The following is a 16,440-nucleotide window of genomic DNA, read 5'->3' on the forward strand; positions in this document are numbered from 1 at the left end:
ATCGAAAACGTATAAAAGATTTTCACAAAAATAACGTTGTTTAAAATGGACTGACAAGATTATTCTGCTCCTTATACTCGTATAAGCCGTCGCAAATTACTTGGATTACAGTCATTACATGATAGGCCAATATACTTCTCAATAATCTTTGTCTATAATATCATTAATGGTAATATCGATGATGAGGAGTTATTAAGCCAATGTCAAAACCATATTTATTTTTATAGTCTAAGAATTAATCGTTTATTCAACACTTCTAATAATAGCACTAATTATGCATTTAATGAGCCTCTTGTGTAATCTGCGCGATTGTGTAACAATTATTGGAACATCATTAACTGTAATGATAATATTGTAAAATTTAAGCTTGATCTGTTTACCATAAATAATTAAGTGAATTAGTCTGTAAGAACATTTTCTGTAGACTGAAGTAAATAAATAAATAAATGGTTACAAATGAACAAACTTAAATTAATTGAAAAGAAGAAACAACAACAAAAATTAACACCATCAAATATCTTGGTGTAATTATTGATAAAGAATTGAAATTAAGCATTCACATTCGAAACTTAAGCATTGTCAATGACAGCAATAAAAGTATAAAATTTCATGACTAAACCAAACTTTGAATATTGTTATTGTTCCACCATGTTCTATATGTGGTATGTATACATACATATATGTACTGCAACCAAACACAAATGGGAACATTACAAAAATTGCACAATAAGGGCATGCGACATATATTGAATGAAATTAAGTTAAAGTTACAGACTTAAAAGTGGCTTAATATAAAATAAAGATTTGAACTAAACTCAGTTCACAAAATTTAAAACGCAGGAGAAGTATAAGCATATGAGCTAAGAAATATTGACGTCTTTGGAACTAGGTATACACAAAGCAATAAAGCACAAAAATCAATGTTTTTTTTTGGTCTGAAGTTGTCAATTGTGAACAAAAAACGAGACAAATATATAGCATTTGAACATAAATTTGTAGTATTCGTGAGAAGTAAAAGAATTAATAGAATGTGTGGAATGTAGAGTATGTATTGTATTGTATTGTATTGTATATACTGATAACAAATAATAATAATAAGAAATTAAAGAGAATCATTCGCCTCTCTCTGTCAAATCCCTTATGACGTAACGGCCAAAGTTACTTTCACTATTTTGCTTTGGATGGCCAAACCTTGTAGTCTATCATCCTTTCTATAGATACGTAACATATCTAATTTATAATTTAATCACTCGATTCGCCTTTTCAGCTGCGCAAAGCCATTGAAGATATCAATAGCAACAATTTCGTAGTACAAAATCAGATAAAAGATGATGTTGAAGCCGATCATCGGTCGGCAGCTGAGAAGCCGCTGCTGACACCACCCTTACCGCGGTCACCGCATTCCACCAGTGACAAAGAGGTGAATACGACTGTCACCTCCATGGATTCGGCACTGTCACATTCTGATAATTGCTCCGACATTGAAATGGAGCACATGAAGGGTGATAGTAGTGGTGAAGAGCACCAACAACCACAACACAACCAACAAACCTACACTCCAACGGGGACTACTATGCTTATAAATAACACATCAAATGAACTATAGCAGACACATACCAGGCATACAAATAAATTAGGTAATAAAAGTGAATTTGTAAAAAAGAGGTAAACTAAACTAAATTGTATTTAATTTGATAGTTAGTAATTCTCTAATAATTGCATCGGATGTTACAAACAAACAAAAAACTCAATAACTGCATGATTTTTGAAGTTTAGAAGATAATGAGAAGTTATTAGAGTATTTTTTTCGAAAGACATGTTGTAGTATTATATTAATTTATAGTACGTAAAGAAAAATTATAAATCCGTAAGTTTCGGTTTGCCACTTATCAGTGTTACGAATTTGTTATGAAAATAACTAGGTGCGCAACTAAGTTCTCGCTGTTTTTTTTTTTGGTGAAAATACAACTTTATTCTGAAAAATTGTTATAAGTGAATCATTGAAAGTATTACCCATCGCTGGCTACTACTTTTTTCCATCTTTCTGGTAGATCTCGTATGCCATCGCGGTAAAACTGTTCATCTTTTGAGGCTATCCACGGATCAAGCCATTTTCTGATATCTTCATATGAATGGAAATGCTAACCATGTGCCATCGATCCGAACATGTGATAATCGGACGGCGCAATATCTGGAGAATATGGCAGGTGGGGTAGGATTTCCCATTTCAGTGTTTCCAGGTAGGTTTTAACGAGTTTGGCAACGTGAGGCCGAGCGTTGTCATGCTGTAGAATCATGCCTCTCCGCATATTGCGGCCGCTTCTCGCGCCGTGCTCGGCTCAATCGCATCAATGGAAGTCAATACCAATCCCCAGTGATAGTTTCGCTTGGTTTTAACAGTTCATAATAAATAAGACCTACTTGGTCCCACCAAATACATAGCATAACCTTCGCAGCGTGAATATTCGGCCGAGGCGACGGCGTAGAAGCATGACCGGACAGTCCCCATGACTTCCTTTTCTTTGGATTGCTGTAATGAATTCATTTTTCATCACCCGTCACGATGCGATAAAGAAAACCCTTCATTTTTTGCCGCTGGAGCAGTTGTTCACAGGCGGAAAAGCGACGTTCAATATCCCTTGGTTTTAACTCATAAGGAACCCAAGTCCCCTGTTTCTGACTCATTCCCAAAGCATTCAATCGCTTGGAAATGGATTTGCGAGTAACTCCTATTACTGAAGCAAGCTCTGCTTGACGGTCGTCAATACTAAAATCACCGTCTTTGAAGCGACGGAACCAATCTCGGCACGTTGTTTCACTTAAAGCAGCATCTCTCTCCATAAACTTTTTTAAACGTTTTTTCGAATGAGAGAGGAAAATCAAGACTTCCCGCAAATGACGATTATTCGCAAAACCAAAAGTATATGATACCAAAACAAAATCACTAATGTGTCGAAGAAGTTTGTTTACAATATGTCTAAGCTTGGTTTATGACGTTTAGGTTGTGTTAGAATCGACTAGCACACACGGCTGGCGGCATCTATTGACAAACAGCGGGATCTTAGGTGCGCACCTATAAAATTATTTATTTAAATTAAATTTAAATTTAAATCTATTAAAATATATATAGAGATTTTATTTCTACATATTTTTTACTTCGTTCATTTAATATACATACTTAAAAACAAAAATATTTGTGGGCAAAAAAAGACTTGCATGAAGCCGCAAAAGTAATCTCCCTCTTGGAAAATTAGCTTGATTTAGAAATGGAAATATGAGACGTCGTGACATTAGAATCAGAAAATTTTTTAACTTAATAAAAAAATAGATTATATAAATGTGCAAATCATAAACAAAGCCGATCTTTAAACCTTGAAATTTAGCTGACTAGTTTGCGCCAACCCTTATAACATACATATAGGGTTATTCAATAGGTGCGCTTCAACTTTTTTCCGATAGGGAGGGCGAACGACGCAATATTTTTTATTTTTCGCTTGTCATTTGTAAACTTCATTAGTATACATTTCATCATGGAACGCTACACACTTGAGCAACGATTGCAAATCGTGCAAATTTTTTATGAAAATAATCGTTCTGTTGCTGCTACTTTAAGAGCATTACGGCCATTTTACGATCCATTTAACAAGCCGTCCCGTTTTGGGGTTATGTGAAGTCATTGGTCTACAGTAACAAGCCGGCGACGATTTGTGAGCTCAGAGCCAATATTGAACGCGAAATTGCTGGAATTTCGGCCGATTTATGCAAAAGAGTGGTCGAAAATTGGGTTCAACGATTGGACTTCGTAAAACGTGCACGCGGTGGTCATGCAAAAGAAATCGAATTTCATACTTAAATGTATATATTCAAACTCGATAATAAAAAAAAAAATTAGTTAAAAAAGTCAAACCGTTTGTGTTTTATTCAAAAGTTGAAGCGCTCTTACTGAAAAACCCAATACATTTACCATCTGAGTAATGAAATACCCAAGAAATTTCAAATTTTTCCTGAACATTATTTAGGTATTTTTTTGTTTTGTTTTACGTTAGAAGTTCCGTTACTATCAAGATTGAGTTTTCTTTAAAATTTATCGTTATAACTCACACATTTCCTAATCCAATATGAGCTTGAGATTTACCATCAAACTTCTCACTCTTGAGTTTGCAAGCTTAATTACCATTTATATAATCGAAATATTTACTTATACTACAAGTAGCAAGATAATATCCGCTTCTGAATTAGTTCTTTAGAAATAAAAGAAATTTACTGGAGACCGTTTTTTTTTAATATCTGATCAATATTGTATTAAGCCTGAGGTATAGTTTACCTACCTGATAGTTTGTATGACAAAAGACGCTCCAATCGTTCCATTATTTTAAATAATATTCATAAGATGACTCCAGTCAATTAATTTATTCCATTGACTGTTGTGAGTTTTTGTTTTGATTATAAGATAATCGATAGCCCATCTTCCAATAAACTTTATTTGAAGTTATTTGGCAGATATGTACTAAGCGGGTATTAAGAAAATGCCTATTAAGCGCAGATTAGTACTCTTTATCACTGATCTACTCTGCAAGATCTTAGAATATTTCTGAAGCCCGACATTATGGACATTGGCAGTACAAGCGACTATTTATTTGAAACCACACTTTGGAAAAAATCTGCAGTTTATTTTTCTGGCATGTGAGTTCAATGGTACTTTAATGGTATATGAACTCAACCTTGTTCAGCTATTATATCACTCAAATTAAACGCTTCCACATTTACTTTATTTGTTTTAAAAATTCCCCGATTTATTGACGAAAAATTTGCAGATTTTCAGTTCGAACATTTTTAAAATAATAAATTAACGAATTTGAAAGACATAAAATGTATTTGACAAATGTATTAGTGTAAAATGTGTTAGAAGAAAAACTTGCCCCTTCAAAGGATAATAAAAGCACTTTTTACCCTGTTTAGCGGAATTTCATTTTTAAATAATTTTATTGTTTACTTATTTATATCTATTTATCTGAACGTTGCGACTGCCGTAGCCGAATGGGTTGGTGCGTGACTACCATTCGGAATTCACAGAGCGAACGTTGGTTCGAGTCTCGGTGAAACACAAAAATTAAGGAAACTAATAGCGGTCGCTCCTCGGCAGGCAATGGCAAACCTCCGAGTGGATTTCTGCCATGAAAAAGCTCCTCACAAAAATATCTGCCGTTCGGAGTCGGCTTGAAACTGTAGGTCGCTCCATTTGTGGAACAACATCAAGGCGCACACCACAAGGAGGAGGAGCTCGGTCAAACACCCAAAAAGGGGGTACGCGCCAATTATATATATATATTATCTGAACGTTGAAATTTGTAAATTATTAATAGACATAAAATCTCAAGCAAGGAAATCATTTTTCACCAGACTACTAATTAATTAAAAAAGGGAAGTTAAAAAACGTTATATATAGATACCATATTTTGATAAGTTATTACCCCTAATGTATGTATATACATGTAATATTAAAATAAGCAGCATATAGTGATTTTGCATACCTCTATTTGTATGTATGTATATATAAATGTAACTGAAATCCAAATGTGATTAGTTTTGAAGTTGAAAGTTCTAAAAAAAATAGTTTATGAATATATAATATGTATTTAATTAGAAATATAATTTAAGCAAAAAAAAAACGAACATTAATAAAGAAACACAGAAACCTCAGCAAAGAGTATTGCTGGTCGAAATCTAACATTACTTTTGAATTTCAGATTTTGTTGCTACTTGTTAATTCAAATACACACCTCAAGTATTTGAAATGTGCGGAAAGGTTTTGATAATTTTAAATTTTTTGGCAAGTTATTGCTAATCAAACTTATCTCGAAATCTATTGGCCCTAGACAAAATTTTGTTAACAAGAATTGTAGGTAAATCACTAAAGTTTAGTAAAATATATTTTAAAAATGACTAAACTTAATTTAAAAAAAATTTTATAATTTGTATAATATTTTTGTTGTTGGTTTTGTACACCAAGGGTATAATCAAAAGTTTAAAAAACATATTTTTAATAAAGTTGGAAGTGTAATACAATAAGTAGAAATACAATAAGTATAAAAAATGTCTTTAAATGTCTTTTGAATTTTGGGCCTATGGGTCGGACTACAGGGCTTGTGTGGTAGATCCCGCTTTCGAAGCAAAACATTATCTGTACGCAAACAATAGATTTGTATGTGATATGTGGATGTTTTAATGTTTTTATGATTACATAATGCAAATATTTGTATAATACATTTTACTACTCATTTGTGCATCACTTAAGAGATATGACATGTTCGGTGCGCTTTATTTTATGACGTCGTATTTCCAGAGGCCTGTGGCCTAAGCTAAAAAAACATTTTAATGAAAATGGATCTGAAATAAGGAATTAACATTATTATTTTCATCGTATCAGCTGACACGGGCCTGCATTTACGTTGGTAACTGTGAGCAACAGTAGTCCCTTTCCGTTGCTCATAGGATACAAAAAATTAAGCAAAATTTATCCCGTAGAAAATAATTGCGTTCTTTCCCTACAAGACAGTGCTGAGCACTTTCAACAAAAATTCCAACACATTTACAAGAATTTTATTAGTTTCTAATACATGCGCATTATCAGGACGGCGTATACTAAATTATTTTTTAATGAGGAAATCAAATATTTTGTTTGATATTCTTTTCCCCTTGCCGGTGTGAGTTCTATCTCTCTTTTACCAATAGCAATTTCATATAAGTGAAAAATATATCTACTGTACTTTAAAGGCAATTGAGTTTGAATATCCGTGGATGAAACACCGAATTGATATGCAAGAGTTTTCTAATGAATACAAAAAAAAGAGGTTGTCTGTAAAGTCGGTTTACTGACGATAGTTTAACGTGACAACGTCATAAGAAAATATTGATGGAATGGTTGCAATTTTCAAAACAAAATTTTAATTTTATTTGTTTGATAGATATTTTGTATGGATATAGAGGAGGAGGTAAATGGAATTGCAATGGAATAGGTCAAGTTACATTTACACAAACGTGAAAAATGACGAAACATTTATCAAATTCATGAAAGATATCTTCAATTTCGATTGTGCATCAGACGTTAATAAGTCAACAACACTAAGAGGCACCATCATCGATTTGCCTTTTTCGAGACACTTTACACTCGAAACACTCCCTTTCATTTCCTACTTTTTCTATCATTGTCCCATTCTATCCTATAAATTAATAATAAATACATTAAAACAACAGGTGTTATTAACAACTAGTCGTCACTAATTATAAATTCGGTAAGGATGATGATGATACAATTGGTTTTATTTTAAATTCTTCAAGTAAATCAAATTAACAGTTCTCATAGAGAAATGGTTCATTACCATGCACACAGGAAGAAGGCATATGCAAATACAAATATGTGAATTTATATACATACATATGCGCATATACATACATATATACGCTCACTTAAGTAGGAGAGAGCCAGATGTCGAACGTTGCCGTTCGTTTGCTTTGTTCGTTCCGCGCTTTAGCTTGCAGGTAACGACAAATGAGCAAGGTAACGACAAATGAGCAAGGTAACGACAAATGAGCAAGATAACGACGAATGAGCAAGGTAACGACAAATGAGCAAGGTAACGACACATTTTTTCGTGCGTGCAGCCGGCTAAATCGAATTATAAGACGTTATCATGTCAAAAAATATTAATTTTATATATTTCTAAATAAAACATTTTATGATACCGAAAATTAGGAGTTTTTGTTGTCATTGTAGCAGCATAAACAGTCCCCATACATGTATGGGGAATGCTGCTGAAGTGACAGTCCTAGGCCGGATATAAATCCGGGTCTTTACGGTAACGTAGAACCGACTGTGGTGGGAACGGAGGAAGTTTGAGGAGTTTTAGTCATCAGTGCTGATTACTTTTTAACGAAAATGGGTAGTTTTTGTCACCAGTTCTGATTACTTTTTGATAATGAAAATGAGTAGTTTTGCCCATCAGTGCTAATTATTTTTTGATAACAAAAATTAGAAGTTTGATTATTAGTGCCGAGAAGTTTGTGATGACGACAATGAGGAGTTTAGTTGTCAGCAGTTATAGATTATATTGTAAGAATAAAAATGATTAGTTGCCTTGCATTTTAGAGCATAGTAGATATATTTTTCAGTTATAAGAAATTGCTATTAGTAAAAAAGAGATAGAATACCGACAAGGGGAAACTATCAGTACTTTCTCATGGCTAGAACGAAAATGTGTAGTTCATTGACGATAGTGATAATGATAACGATAATATAAGTGCTTATATGATAGTCAGCTGTTTAAATAGATAGGATAATTCGTGTGCGGTTCGCCATTTGAATAACTCTGTGCAACGAAGCGTATTCTCGCGTACATTTTATCGCAAACGCCTTGATGACGATACGAGCCATATGAGCTACATATAAACTATGATAAATATTATATGATGACTTGATTAAAAGTATTCAATCAGCAAAGGCGTATGGCTGAAATTAACAAGAAGTTTCGTAATACAAAAGTAAGCAGTTCAATGCAATAATTAATAGTAAGCGAAATCTACTTTGGGGCCGTTCATAAACCTCGTGATACGCTGGGGGGAGGGGGTATCGGTTATATCACAAGGGGGGAAGGGAGGGGTTTGCTGAAAAGTCACGTGATACACGTTATAGAGTTTATTATTGACCATTAGAAGCACGCCTTGGTCAAGTTCACATGAAGAAATACTGATTTTTTGAACTCCGCGCGTCCGCTCTACTGATGCTTTTGATTGATGGCTCCACTGCATCTAACATTTCTGTGTTTATACCGTATACTGCAACATTAACCTAGGAATGTCAACCAACTGATAATCATAAATTAAGTTCTTGTTTATTCATTTTACCGTTGCTTCTATTGTCATTCAAAGTGACCAAATATGGATAAAAGTAGAATATATCAAGAATTTGTATTTAAAATGAAAGCAGCGCATCCCGAGAAAAAGCCTGCTAATTTACAAAACGATACAAATAAATTTTGGAATGAAAACAAAAACGAAGAAAATTTTGAGGTTGTGATGAAAAATAAGCTGCAGGTCTTGTCAAATTTTATTTTGAAAAAGAAAAGTCGATGATGCCTTTTTGGAGTAAAGTAAATATTTTCGAATTTTATATTTATATAATGAAAACTTAACGCAAACACTGTTTTATGTAGGCAGCGTCAAACAAAACCCATATTTCATCGAGAGAGCAGGAGCAAAGTTCATCTACAGAGCTTGAAAAGAATATTACATTTCCAAGTTCCTCATCCGCGTCCAATGAGAGTCATAGAAAAGAAAATCCTGATCCTGTGCTTCCTGACCCTGATGATGTAAGCTAGCTATTTATGGAATGATAACGCCCATACGTTACAGAATTATTTGTGAATACAATTATTTGTGAATACAATTATTTTTTTTTAGGTTAATTTTGTGATTGGTAAAGATAATCTCTAGATAATGATTTTAACGTTCCAAATCCAATTTAATCGTAGCAAATCCAATCAAACGTATGTTCAGTAAAAAATTATTTTAACAGTACAATTTTCGGAAAATTTTCACAAAATTTACAATTTGCTCGTGAATTGCTAAATCCTGGGAGCTCAGTAGTACAGTGGGTTCGTGTACCACCTCAGAGCAATTTCTTTTTTACATAAGTTCACATTTAATTGATTCGCTTTGACTAAATTGGATAAAAATAACCTAAAAATCTTCATTCAAAAATAATACTTTTACCTCAAATCGAGAAGGAAGATATTGCATTTTTTAAGAAATTTTAGCGATAATATTTGATTTTTATATGGGCGATCAAAAGCTAGTTTATTGAACATACTTTTCCATATAGGGTGGAAAAACGACTGATAAAAAAGCAGAAACTCCAGCTCAGAATAAATTACAACTGAAAATAAATTCTACACAACTTAAAATAGATGATATGGCAATGCGACAACAAGGAAATATGTTGAAGGAAGTAGAAGAAAAATTATTGAAGATGAAAAAAAAAAATATCTTGCTGTTTTGAAAAAATCATTAAAACAAAGGCAAGATAAAAGAGAAAGGAACAAAGTATACAGACAAGGTAAAAAGAGAGCTCTTGAGTCAGCATGTTCTCGGAATCCTAAGCTCAAAAAACAGATGAAAATACATGATAAAGTAGGTCGCCCAAGAATCGAAGAGGAACAACCTGAATTGCTAAAAACTATTGTCGATATATGTAGGTACATATGTACACATGGCTCTTCAGCAGATGAAAGACGCTGGAGTGATAAAATTCGTTGCATTAAGTCTCTGATCGAATTAACTGAAGCTTTGCAGGGCGATTTTGGATTCAAAATCAGTTGAAGTGCCTCAAGCCAACGCACATAAAAATCAAGTTGATACGCATTTTGCAGCCAACACAATTTATAATTTGGAAGAAGTTGCATCGATTCTTGGGCCAAACCAAGTTGCGTTTTTGAGCCAAGATGATAAATCACGGGTCCCAATTGGCATTACTGGTGCGAATCCTTCAATTTCATCATATATGTTTGGGGATTATTTGACTAGACTCATGATATTTGAAAATTATTAATCTTCAAGTATCTTTCTGTGTACAGACTATATTTTTTATATCATTAATTCAGAAGCAATCATCCGCATTAGAAAAATCAAAAAATATAATTGATATCGCTCATTTGCTGCAACGTCGTCATAACTCAAAAATTGTGATTTTACAGGAGACGCATTTTCCAGTTTTTAAATTGTTTTATATATATTAAAATTGTATATGAAAAGAAGATTATGGTAAAATTTGCTGAAATAGCATCTGGTTAAGACGTATATGTAAATTAAAGGTTGAAATGTATAATGGACTTTTTTCTGTAGCTTCAAAAGTACTCCGAGTTTTTCTTATGACGTTGTTGCTGCAAAAAGAAGTTTTATGGTCTGACATAATTAAAATTGTGACGTTACGCAAATAACAAAAAGTTTTATAGCTGAAAACCTATTGCAAATTCTGACTTGTGACTGAATTATATTTGCACCTTACTAAACATTATAAATGAAAAAATATGGATATTAAATAAAATGTATTGCATTCATTGCATATTTTATTGTAACATAAAAATTAACATATTACTTCAGGTACAAAAATAAAAAAACATAAAGTCACGTAAAAAATAATATTCATTTTAAATAAAAAAATGAATTGAATAAGGATTACAATTGCTGGTAAAAAGGTCTATAATACTTAGGAATGTTATTTTTCTGTATCAATTCTAGCAGATCTTTTTTTTTTGCGGTCCGCTTTCTTAGGTTTTGTATAAAATGCTCTTGTCATTGTAACATCCTTCATGTTTTCCTGTTTAATGACATTAATTGCCACCTTAAATTCCTTTTCGTTATAAGTTGTTTTAAAGAAAATGGTGTTAGGTGAATCGCGCCGAACTTGCAAAACCACCACTGTGGAAATTTTTGCCTGTGCCATATTTTGGAGTCCCATTTCAGTTGCTAAAGCCTTCATATCAAACAAGTCTTCAAAGCACAGTTCCGTAACGATAAATGGCTTTCCATTTGTTTTGGCACCACGAATTGCAGATATAAATGACTCTAGCGTGTACATTGGACCACCTTTCAGCTGTCGTTTCACTTGACGTTCAATTAATGAGTGGGCGGAATATCCCTCGTTTTGCGTGTGGCCTTTGATTAGGTACTTATGAGTTATGCTTTTTACGTTGAGATGAGATACAGCGTAGAGGTAGAGGGCCACCATGAACTTATTTTTTTGCTGGCCCGCACAATTATCCGAATAAAATATGAAGTCTTCATCACTTGACACAGCTCTTTTATTTAAAAACCGAAGAACGCACGAACCCAACTCGTTAATACCTCTATACCCATTGGATTCATCCCAAACAAAACATTCACATTCGTTACTCTTTAGATCGTAGATTGTAAAATTGAATACATTTAGTTTTGATTTATAATAAAAAACTGAGACATCGCCCTTTGGAATCTGCATGACGGCTTGTAAATCGTACACTACCACATTAGCATAGCCTTCCTCCTTATCATACTTCTTTTCCTTTCTGGATAATTCTTTCTCTACGATATGCTGATTATAATATTCTTCTTGCTTATTTTTTTCATCAACCTCAGCGATATCGTAGGCACAACATGTTTCACATAAGTATTTTTTTGGCTTAAAGAACGAAATATTGTAATCTTCTGTAAATATTCGATAAAACATTACAGAGTTAACAAACGGAATGTTTTTATCTTAACACTCCGCGATGTAGTCCCGGTGAATGTCTGCAATAGATTTGCTACCATCAATAAAATGTTTACTGGTGTTTGCGCGAGTCTAATGACTTTCGATTTTAGGGATTTTATCGATAAAGCTTTTAACACCTTCCCTTACAATTTCATCAATTTTTCTTTGTTTTCCATGTTTTCCTCAACAATCCTCCATCAGTAAAACATTTTCCACCTTATTTCGTTTCTCCTGCACAGTTCTTATTGGGTGATCATTAATATTCAAAGTATTTTTAAAAAACAGTTTGCATACTCGAACTTTCTGCCCATTGAGATGGAAATAGAAGCCATTATTATTTTCCCTTTTCTTTCTCGTACCACCTTCACGCACATAACGATATTTAGACTGACTGAGCTCCATACTATTCTGAATAAATAGTCGCTGTTTTTCGTACATAGCCAAATCCCAGTATGATCTAAAAATTACCATCCGTTCCTCTTCTTTAAATTTTTCAAAACATTTTTGCTTACACTTCTCTGTACATGGAGGATCAAATTTTCTCTCTTTTCGAACTTTTTGACACGTAGACCTCATTTTGTATTCTTTCCACTATATCTCAACTTTTTGTTTACATTTCTTACCCAATTACTCTCATTTCGTTTACGCTTTACTCCTTTTTTTAGTGGACTCGTTAAAATCATCGGAGTTTCGACACTGGTTGTGTTAGCCTCAGAACTGTCTGATGTTGAATTTGGTTCGCAGTGACTGTTACTCTTACTGACAATATCGGGTGGAATGTATGTGGTATCACGTACGGAATCGTCATCATCCTCAGAAAATGAGCTCGAGCTTAATGAGTCTGATTTCATTTCAACAAAATTCACTGTTGATGTACTTTTTATCTGGCATTCTTTACCCTTCCCATCTTGTTTTTTTAAAGCCATTCCCACCATTTTGGCGGATCGAGCATTAGTTTTCATTATTTTTTGACTGAAAATTACAACAATACTGACATAAATGGAAATGATTCATAGCAAATAATTTATAATTAAAAAATATTTAGTGCAAGAATGTCATAACAGTGAATAGTTCTTTAATGCACTATTGCTTCACTAATACATCTTATTTGTAATAGTGTTTCAAGACAAAATAGTACTGAAATAAAAATTATTATTTTCTGCAAAAACCTAATAACACTCAAAAACACTACAGGAATTCATTCAACTTTTTACATGCGCAACGTCATATCTTAAAATAATGCAATATACACGATAGAGAAAGAGATATAAAAGTGAACTTGCCTTTTATTAATATAATCACAAAACGAAATATGACACTTTTCTAGAGAACTTTACGATGTTAACCACACAAAAGCCGACGCACAACTGAGATAATACGTTGTTGCAAATACGACGCAATAGGATATGTAATTAGAGCGAAAGGCATCTATCGCGATGCTGCGTGAAATGTTAAAACTTCGGATATAACATATTATTCAGTTGATCAAACATATTATTTCCGATATATTAGTGATGTTAACTAAAATTTTGCGATTTTTGAGTTATGACGACGTTGCAGCAAATGAGCGATATGAGCTTTTTGCATTAAAATTCACTTTTTAGTTTAATAAAATACTAATATAAAATCTGCAAATTAAGCTGTCACAGAAGTATTAACACTTGCACAATCAACGAGTCTCTAAACGAGTAATAATATTAACGGTAATACACATCACGTGACATAATATAAATACTTTAATGGCTAAATATATTTGTGCTACGGCGTGGAGTGCTAAAAAAAACCGTGGAATACACTTTTCTGTCTCTCATGTCTTTGTTAAATATTCGAAAAACGAATTATCAATAGCTTTACATTAACGAAGGTTCACAATATAATGAGCATCCTTACCTACTGCGATAACTAGTATTTTTCCCAATTCACTAAGAAATATGTTTATAGTTGAGAAATATCTTTATTTGGTACATTCTGAGAAAAATTATATTTTTCCTGAAATTGTGTAACTTCAATAACAAGTATACAATTCGTATTCATTTTGTAGTCTTATTAATTGATATTGTTGGGACTTATAATTTCAAATAAGATTAAAAAATTATTTTATTTAATACTTTCATAATACTTGTCTTTTGAGAAGAATACTCGTATCACAGAAATGAAGATTTATTTGGCACGCATATTAAATCATTATGCATATCTAAAAGGGCAATTGTTAACTTTTATGAAAATTCTATCAATGAGAAACAACTCTACATTTCTAAATAGTCAGAAATAATTAATATATATAGTTACATAAAAAGATCCCCTGAGATATTCGGTTCCCGGTTTTGACGTTGATTGTTTTTGATTGCAGCTGCTCACAAACAAACTCCATTATTAATGCATTTTGAGTATCCTATCCGGCTTCCTGATCACGACTGGGTCATGGCGCCATCACACAAACTAATCCCTTCTGTTTACGCCGGAATCGTGATTAAGGAAAATGGAGTTGGCGCTAGAGATGCTGTAGGTTATACTGGTCCCACGTACATTGCCATACGATCTGGAAAACATGCCTCGTCTACTGCATTTTCACACGCTTTGGACATCGAAAAAATTTTGGAATTACCAGATTTTGACGGCATTCTGAAAAATTCACTTGGGGCTGTCAAACCCGTTTGGTTTTTCACTGTGGATGGCGGCCCTGATGAAAATCCCCGATATGCAAAAGTGATTGAAACCGGAATTCACCATTTTTCGAAAAATGACCTGGATGCCTTATTCGTTGCATGCAATGCTCCAGGCCGAAGTGCTTTTAACAGAGTTGAAAGACGACTGGCTCCGTTGAGCAAGGAGTTAACTGGCGTGATACTTCCACTTGAGCACTACGGAACGCACCTTGATAATAGCGGAAAAACGATTGACGAAAAGAGAGAAATAGATAACTTTGCATATGCTGGAGAAACTCTGGCTGAAATATGGTCAAATAATTTGATTGATGGTTATAATGTCGTGGGAGAGTACATTCGTCCTGAATGTTCCGCAGTCGAAGAATCACATCTCTTGAAGAGAGATATGAAATGGGAAGACATACTTGCCAATACTTTTTACAAATTATAAAATGCTAGGATAGAAAATGTTGTTCAAATCCTCGCAGCTCCATTTTCGAGAAATTGTAAGATCGTTTTTTGCCTCCACCGTTCAGGATTTCGCAAAACGATACAGGACTTGGAATATCTGAAAAAGATCCTCGACTGCACTATTGCCCAAAAAACAGGTTTTTTGGGAATATCTCGGAAAAAGTTCTTAAAAAAAAAAAACAAAAAAAAATTCATTTTTGGTTTCAGCGACCTCAAACTACTGTATGCTATGCTGCAAGTTAATTTGCGTAAATGAAATATTTGATGTCATAAGGACAGCCATGATTCCAACCTTACACTTTTCCTATATCTGAGTCGAGGAAAGTATCCGTCCCAGATTCAAACATAGGCGCATTCCATACCTCGACCGTATGACCCTCAACGATTCTGGATCCACACCAAGAACCAAATGGGAACAGGGATCAGCATGCTCACCCTCATCAGTTTTTGAATTTCGTTCGTTTGCCGCATGACAAACTTACATCCTTCAAACGCTGGCATCGCAGCCATTGTTTTGATCAGTCATTCGAGCGATTGAGTGTTTGAGCATTGCACCTTCAAGATACCTTGCTCAACTCTGATTCGCTCGAATCTAGGTACATCTTTCGATTTCCCTATCGTCTCCCAGACTTGACTGTCTACCAAATCCAATTCTTTTTGGGCTGCTGCCGCAGCATAGTTACCTCCAACGGACAATAGTCGTAAAAACACCCTCTTACATACCCGGTTAGGTCAACGAATCAGACAATTCCTTCAAATTCGCTGAGAGCCGGTTAATGGTCTAATGATGGCCACATCTTTGCCATCTCTCCATTATGCTTATCATATAAAGGGTTAATGGTCTAATGATGGCCACATCTTTGCAATCTCTCCATTATGCTTATCATATAAAGGGTTTTTCAATTGGCGCGGGTCGATTTTGGCGCCCTGTGGCAGCCATTTTGTTTTAGTGACATCTGTCAAATCTTATGTTTATTATTCAGTTGTTTATGCCAAATCATCATGGCAAGTTACACGATTGAACAGCACATTCAAATGATA

At 33.8% G+C, this 16,440-nt stretch overlaps 1 protein-coding gene across 8 annotated transcripts in view; it reads left to right on the plus strand.

Moving 5' to 3' along the window:
- The window catches only part of LOC128871847 (chloride channel protein 2), a 158,969-nt gene extending 152,914 nt beyond the window's left edge, over positions 1–6,055 (plus strand). For 7 of the 8 annotated variants that reach the window (XM_054113956.1, XM_054113957.1, XM_054113958.1 and 4 more), the window contains one exon: positions 1,268–2,485. In XM_054113956.1, coding sequence (XP_053969931.1) covers positions 1,268–1,606 — 339 coding nt within the window. In that variant the 3' untranslated portion in view covers positions 1,607–2,485. Of the gene's footprint in view, positions 1–1,267; positions 2,486–5,033 lie in introns of those variants that run through there. The other variant, XM_054113953.1, reaches the window with a different exon arrangement.
- Positions 6,056–16,440: the final 10,385 nt, after the last annotated feature.

This window comes from Anastrepha ludens, chromosome 2, assembly GCF_028408465.1.
Source record: "Anastrepha ludens isolate Willacy chromosome 2, idAnaLude1.1, whole genome shotgun sequence".
Lineage (NCBI taxonomy): Eukaryota > Metazoa > Arthropoda > Insecta > Diptera > Tephritidae > Anastrepha > Anastrepha ludens.